An 8,211-nucleotide genomic window follows, 5' to 3' on the forward strand; every position below is an offset into this window, starting at 1 on the left:
AAAACCATGGTTAGGATTTTTGGTTTAGCTTTATAGTTAGCGACATCAAAACTGTTTCCAAAAAGCATATGCGTATGGAATGATGCGAATAAAAAATTTTTCAGATGCCGAAAGTTAGTAAGCAAATAGTACACCAGGTTAAAAACAAAACTAAATTCGTATGTAAATCTAAATTGGTCGAACATCGAAGAAATGCTTGATGTCCTAAAGAATTAACAGTCACTCCTTAATGAGATGAATTTTTGAGGGCAACTACATCGTTATTCAAATTTTAAACTCTACACTAATTGGATTTAACATAATTTGCGTTAAGATACAGTAGTTTTATATTAAGGCAATGGCCTTGATTGATGATGAGAAAAACAAATGTGTTCTTCTCATCATCATCATCATCATATTCAGGCCCAATTCGTCCACTGCTGAACGTAGGCCTTATTTTTCTGAATAATTTTATTTTGTATCATTTTCGCAAAGTCTACTTCAGTTTCAAAATTTCTAGGAACGCATGCAATTATTGTGATAAAATTGAGCATACAATTTCAAGAATACGATCTTGTTCTAGGACAAATTTTGTGACATAAAAAGTTTGAAAGAAAATTATTGGCATACTGGTCATGACATACAAATTTTGGAATGTTTGTGGTTCTTGTGTGCGATTCCGAACGCGCGGAATTAAAAAAAAAATAATAATAATGGTTTCTTCCGGATTATGTTCTACATGTGTGCCAAATTTCATCGAGATCAGTTGAGACGTTACGGAGATACCTTTAAACAAACATTCATCCATCTAAAAATTCGCATTTATAATATTAGTAAGATAAGATAAACGTACTTTAAATTACAATACAGTTAAGTTACACGGAAATAACTTAGCAGTGAGCTTTACAACTAAAGCTTTTAAGTTACCTGCTTAGTATACGATGTCGCAAAGCTGCGGATGTTAGTCCCGGTCAACATTTCAAGTGAAGTTTTACCTAACTTAGTTTAGAATTAAGTAATCTATTGCAAATGTAAGCAATTCTAAAAAACTAAAATGTAAGCTTTTAAGGGTGTTGGTATTTATGAATTCGATACTTAGTCGGTTAAAAAACATGGTTACAACTTTTTGTACTCATAAGAATTTGTTATGCAAAAAAATATAGACATAAGTGAACTTTAACGTTTATGCCCAAACGTAAAGGCTTTCCAATACTCTTTATGGTTGGTTGTTGATCATGTGTTTTTATAATAAAATCTGAATTAAGTGAAAAATACGCTCAAAATTTAATTAGGACAATAAAAACAATAGTATTATTTTACCTTTTTTTTGTTTTTAAACTGAGTTAACACCATGCATTTAGCATATGATGTGAGAGCAAAGGGGCCTGCTGAAAACCGGCGCAAGGATGGCCGATGTCGTCCCTATCTGTATCAGAGCTGGACACCTTTTGCCACGTTCTTATTTTTTTTGTATTCATATTCATTCATAACTTACTTTATCCTTTTTTGTTGCAATGAACGTTTATTCTATTCTATTCAAAAATATGGTTTTTCAACTTAGGGGGCGTCCGTAAATTACGTGATGTGTTTTTTGAAATTTTCTGCAATGGTGAGATGTCGTGAGATTTTATTCAAACCCCCCAACACCCAATCTCACGTGAGCTTTTTCAAAATGTGAGTTCCTTACGTAAACGCGTTGGATTATGGTAAAAAGAAAAAAAATGCTTCGTGCTTTTGCTTCTTTGTTTCAATCTGAAAAAAAAAAATGGCGTAATATTTGCCGAGACCCATCTCCAACGTAAGATTAGATGAGATTTGACTAGACCCCCTCCCCCCTTATACACCTTACGTAATTAATGGACGCTCCCTTATGGGTTTTTAAAAGTCAATTTTGTCACAAGATGATATTGAAGTAGTGGTTCAACAATACGTAAGCACCGCTAAGGTATATCGTATTACGGTAGAGAGTTACTATGTTACATTACTTAATCTTATCGCGTCGAGCGTCGGTGGCTCAGTGGTTTAAGCAATTGACTTGTATTCTGCAGGACCTGGGTATGAATCCTGCCATATATCAACGTCTTGTTCGATGTACATCTGTACATTTATCCGACATTCTTATGGTGAAGGAAAACATCGTGATGCAAACTGCACATATCTAAGAAGGAATTCAAAGATATATGTGAATTCAACCAACCCGCATTGGCCCAGCGTGGTTAGCTAGGGACTAGTCACACTTAACTTAGGGTAGACTCCGAGCTGCTCAGAGGGGACGTATAGAGAGCTGATGATGACTTAATCTTAACTGTGGGTTCCGACTACCGTAAAACTTATGTGATAACATATTTTCATCCCACGCAGCGTGAAAAAAACAGTGACAGTGTGTCGAGTTATTTTCATATGGTAGGGCCGTTCTAGTAAGCAGGGTGTGCGAATCTGTCCAACATTTCCGGGAGTAAGCAGGTCACTTCTAGTCCATTGCAAATTAAATCATTGTTACTCAACTCAGAGGGCCTAACACGAATATTTGCGATACACGCCTTCGTTATTTTATCGACAAAATTTTAATGAGATTTGTTGATGTACTTTACCGGTAGGAAATTTTCTCAATGATGTTACCAAAATGTACTCACCAGTATACGTGCTAGGCTCTCTATTAAGCAGATCAGTTATTAACTGGCGCAATCTAGTTAAGTTAATTTATATATAATATTCCTTTTAGGACTTAGGATTTGAAATTATCAGTAATAACCATTCTTATCTATTTTCTGGACATAAAATAGAAAACCGTATTCAAAACTAAATGCACTAAAAGTAAACAAAATAAAGTACTAGTCTTTAAAAATTCATTCCCGTTGTTTGTAATTAACTGTAGCTTTCTGAGACAAAAATTTCTGTATAAATATATCGTCAATATCATTGACAAAACAGAAATAAGAAAATATTTTAATTGAGAAATTTGGTCTCAAAAACCCACGGTTACTCGTGTATTCGTAAAACAGTAATGGATCAATTTATATGACTCGTTGGTATTGTCGATGTAACTTAGGTTATTTTAAGATGTAAATTAATTGAGATGTAATAAGTACAAACTAATGTATACGGGCCTTAAGTAAGTTGTAGGATCGCAATTCAGTATGTGTGCAATTAAACTCCATATATCTATATAAGCCCGCTCTCTTGGATATTGCAGGCAGATTGACTCAACATATCGATTCGTTCGGGCGATAAAATCAAAACGTCAAAAAATATATATTTTTTTAAAAAGTAATGTGATTTGGGCTGTGATAATTCGGGAATAGTTTTTTTTAACGTTTTTCCAAAATGGCCGCCATCCCAGTTTTGATGGTAAGGATATTTTTACGTGATACGTGAATTATAAATATTAATCCTATCCATATTAATAAAATTGGAGTGTATGTATGTAATATAAATATAAACATATTTCATATACATAATGTATCTGAGTTGCTAATAACGAAAAACAGCATTTATAAAATTACTATCAGTCGCCCGCGACACCGTCCGCGTGGATATATAAAAAAAAACTTAATATATAGAAAAGTTAAATAAAATGTAGCTCTCCACGGCATAAAAAAAAGAATAAATAGTATCCTATGTTCGTCTTCTGACTCTAAGCTACCTCCTCACCAATTTTCAACCGTATCGGTAAAGCCGTTCTTGAGTTATAAATAGTGTAACTAACACGATTTTCTTCTATATATAAGATTGTCTGTCTGTCTGTCCTGTCCGCAAGACCGCGTTTGTTTCGTGTAATCTCCGGAAGGGATAGATCGATTATAATAGGACTTTGAAAGGAAGGTAGTTGAACACGGGCATGTTATAAGCTAGGCTTTTTTTCTGCGTTGAAGTCGATTTTAGTAAACATTTGAAAATGTTTGCTCTATTTCTAGGGCTTGGGTGTGTCGGTGTTACCCAATACAAGTTAACTAGTTTGAGTCGACAGTACGGCAAAATGTAAAGCAAAGCATTACGATTATTAACTAACATATACACTGTTAGTGCTCTGGATATGTTACAACTTAAGTCTAATTGTAGCATAGATTGGGTTTGATTAATATATCTTTGTTTAATTGTATGTTGCTCAAAAGCTTCGGTTTTCTATAGAAAATTATTAACTAAAAATAAAAAAAGTACTTTTAGGTTAAAGTTAAAATAATTTATTACCTTGTGATAATATCCGACCAAGTAATCGACTAAATTAAGGTCTTAAGGTTTCAAGCCACTGATACCGTTAATTAACAGAGCAATCAAAATAATAAATTCTATACACAACACTAGCTGTCGCCCGCGACTCCATTCGCGTGAAATGGAAGAAAACTTAATTAGTTCCCGGCATTCGAATTTTACGCACCTTTTAAATCTTCCCTAGACCTTCACTAACATTTTAAGACCAAGATAAGGTAAATCCGTTCAGTCGTTTGCGATTTTTAGCGATACTAACGTACAGCAATTGATTTATATGTAGGTATAGATAATGCCAAATGATCTGAAAAATTTGTACCTAATTGAACTTCACACTTACAATACATTAATTACGGGTAATATTCATTGATAGATTAATAATTAATTTGTTAGCTGTAATTTCATTCGGAACATGTGTCATTTGCAACTTTCCATACTTGGTCGTAATCACGATCGGCGTTTCGCAAGGATCTAACTTTGGACCTGTCTTATTAGTAGCGTACGACATGAATTCTATTCGTTGCCAACCAAACATGTCTGAATTAGGAAAGGATATCCTGTGGTCATATATACTAGCTTAATAAAAGAAAATTGCTCGACGTATGAAGTAATAAGAAAAAAAAAAATTATTAAAAAAAAAATCATGCGGTATTTTGCATTATTTTTAATCGTTTGAAAATATGTAATAATTTAGTATTTAGTTCATAAAGTTCGTGATATAATAAAATGAAGTCCGTCATATAAATGGTTATAAATTTATAAATTGCTAACTGCCCTTGTCTAGGCTAAAAAAAGTTGCTCATACCTTATCGTTTGATCTATTGGTTACGTAATCCGAACCTTGACCCTTTATTACTTTAGTATGCTTTGCATTCAATGTTTACCTGCATTGCTATAAGTAAATAACTTTTAGCTAAAAAAAGCATAAGTTACAATAAAATTTATGTTTTAATCTTTTACAAAATTGTTTTGGTTGTAAATAGTCCAAGATTTTGTATTGGTACCTATTATTATTAAGACTAGCTGTCGTCCGCGCAGAATTAAAAAAAAACACTTAATGAGTAACCTATCTGTTCTTCCAGACTATGGTTATATTTTTTCAAGATCAGATTTCTTTAAGATCCGTTGAGCCGTTTCGGAGATACCTTCAAACAAACATCTATCCATCCATCCATAAAAGACTAGCTGTTGTCCGCGACCCTGTCGGTGCGAAACTTAAAAAAAATGAGTAGCCTATGTGTTCGTCCCAACTATGTTCTACATTTGTGCCAAATTTCATCAAGATTCTTTGAGCCGTTTCGGAGATACCTTCAAACAAACATCCATCCATCTAAACATTGGGATTTATATTATTAGTAAGATTAAAATCTAATGCAGCATAATATGTTACAGTTGAAAATGTAAAACAACAAGAAATATAAGTTTGCTTTGGTTTTGTAAAGTCACCAGCCTTGGTCTCGATTACGTATCGTTTCTGCGCATTCGAATCTTTTTCTGTACAGCGTGAGACTTATCCAATAGATTGTATTATTGTTTGTTTCTCACGATGTCAATTGTTCTCTAGAATAATAATAAGAAAACTAAAAGTAGGCTTATCATTCCAATTCTCTACAAGCTCTGCAAATATTTACACCAAAATTACAGGCACCAGAAATTAGGTGCTTTCACCAAATTCCAATTCTGATCTCTCTCTGAGATGACGTTAAGTCAATAAAAATTTCTAACCGAACTCCTCTTCTTTTCAGTTACTGCTGGTATGCAGTAGTTTGGCAAAAGAAGACAAAACAAAAGTTTCAGAACTTCTAGAAAATGGAATTAAAGACGGATCGTCAGTAAAGGGAGTTAAGAGAGGCATCATCTCCACCGGTCACTACGGCCTCGATGGAGGAATTTCAATCGGTCACGGAGGAATTGGAATCGGTCATGGAGGAATTGCGATCGGTCACGGTGGAATTGGTCTCGGATCTGGTATCGGTATCGGTTCCGGCATTGGCATCAGCTCAGGAATTGGTATCGGTTCAGGAATCGGCATCGGATCTGGAATCGGTTCAGGAATAGGCATCGGTTCTGGTATCGGATCTGGCATAGCCGTTTCCGGAGGCGGAGTCGGTATCGCTGCCGGACCAGCGATAGCGGCCGGACCAGGAATAGCCATCGGCGGTGGAATTGCCGCCGGCCCAGCCGTAGCTGTTGCAGCCAGACCCGCGGTAGCTGTTGCTCCCGCAGCCGTTCAAACATCGGTCTCCGTTCAACCCAACCCAGTTATCCTGCGCCAAGAAGTCCCGAGATATATCACCAGGACTGTAACACACAACGTTCAAGTGCCCGTACAAGTTCCGGTCCCTGTGCCCGTCGATCGTCAGGTGCCAGTGCCAGTTCAGGTGCCAGTGCCTGTGCCAGTTGACCGACCGGTGCCTGTCATACATAAAGTACCCGTGGAGATAACGAGACAAGTGCCCGTCTACTACGAGAGGAAAGTGCCATATCCAGTTAAAGTGCCCGTCTCCGTGCCGGTGCCGTACCCAGTCACGGTTGAGAAGCAAGTAGCCGTCGACAGGCCGGTGTATGTAGACCGTCAGGTTCCAGTGCCACACCCCGTGTATGTGGACCGCCCCATCAGAGTACCCGTCCCCGTGCAAGTCGATAGGCCCGTCCCAGTGCCTCAACCCGTGGTAGTCGACAGACCCGTGCCGGTCCCTCAACCCGTTGTAGTTGAACGCCGAGTACCAGTGGCCGCCGTCGCTGCAGCACCATCCGTGGCGGTAGCGCCAGCGGTGGGAGTATCTTCTGGAATTTCAGCCGGCATTGGTTCAGGGGTAGCCATCGGATCGGGCATCGGTATCGGTTCAGGAATAGGCTCCGGCATTGGAGTTAGCTACGGCTCCGGCATTGGCTTAGGTTCCGGCATCGGATTAGGTTCCGGTATCGGATTAGGTTCCGGCATTGGTATTTCGTCCGGCCTTGGGTCGGGAATTTCGCTAGGCAGCGGCTACGGCGGCAGCTACGGCGTTAGCTACGGCAGTGGGCACGGCTACGGTCTGTCCTCCATCTCGTCCGGCATCGGCCACTCGATCGGCGTCTCCAAAGTGATCTCCAGCTACCCGAGCATTCACAGTAGCCACTAGGGTATGTTAGTTGTTCGTATGAAGTTTGATACGAGTCGAATTGCAATACTGTAATATATTCAGAATAAATGATTGAACCAAAATATTTATTTTATTATTTTATTTTATCATTATAAAACAATTCATAGTTAGTATAAATGTAACTAAATTGCAGTTCAGCTTTAACTCAAATAATTATCTTTTGGAATCCTTATGTTTTTAATCCACAATGAATTCTTTGGTTAATAAAAAAACCCTTACAGCTTTATAGAACTTTTTATTTAAACTTCATTATTAAATAACGCACACACAATAAGTTTGTAGAAAAATCTTTTTATAAACATATATTAATTGACACTCTAATACACTATTTCTAATTAAAAATAACATACCTTTAAAATTATTTACAAACTGAATACTAGATATACATAATAGGACATAGTAACATTTTGTAAACCTTTAATACTGTTAAAAACTGATAAATACTGTAAAACATAACAACTATGGTCAATTATTTGGCTTAGAAAGTTCACAAGTTATCTTGATAGTCTTATTTGTAAAAGAAACATCCACATTTTTTATTTTATTAGAAGGTGGAGGAATTAGGGGCGGCTTCAGTCCGATGGCCGTTGCTTTTAGAGTCATTTTGTTGTTACTTTCACAGTTATTATCATCATCAGTCTGTCATCCATTACTCTCTATCAGCCTAATTTGTATGCCAATAGCGGTGGGGTCGGCTTTCCTCATTCGTCTCATCCACTTCACTATCCTCGACATCTTCATCAGAGACTTGGCAATCACCCATTTCTTTGTCTTCTTCCACTATATGTTTTCATCCTATTTTGGGGATGCCCTGTATATTAATCCGTCTGGTCATAAGACCGGGATACGAAAGTTGCAGTATCAAATTTGCGACGTAGGC

At 37.1% G+C, this 8,211-nt stretch overlaps 1 protein-coding gene across 1 annotated transcript; it reads left to right on the forward strand.

The window, feature by feature from the left end:
* Positions 1–3,303: 3,303 nt before the first annotated feature.
* On the forward strand, positions 3,304–7,310 carry LOC106113696 (fibroin heavy chain-like). The gene is given in 2 exon segments (NM_001312433.1): positions 3,304–3,327; positions 5,931–7,310. Coding segments are annotated over 2 exon segments (1,404 nt in total).
* The last annotated feature ends 901 nt before the right edge of the window (positions 7,311–8,211 follow it).

The sequence above is a fragment of the Papilio xuthus genome, unplaced genomic scaffold, assembly GCF_000836235.2.
Source record: "Papilio xuthus unplaced genomic scaffold, Pxut_1.1 DF828177.1, whole genome shotgun sequence".
NCBI lineage: Eukaryota > Metazoa > Arthropoda > Insecta > Lepidoptera > Papilionidae > Papilio > Papilio xuthus.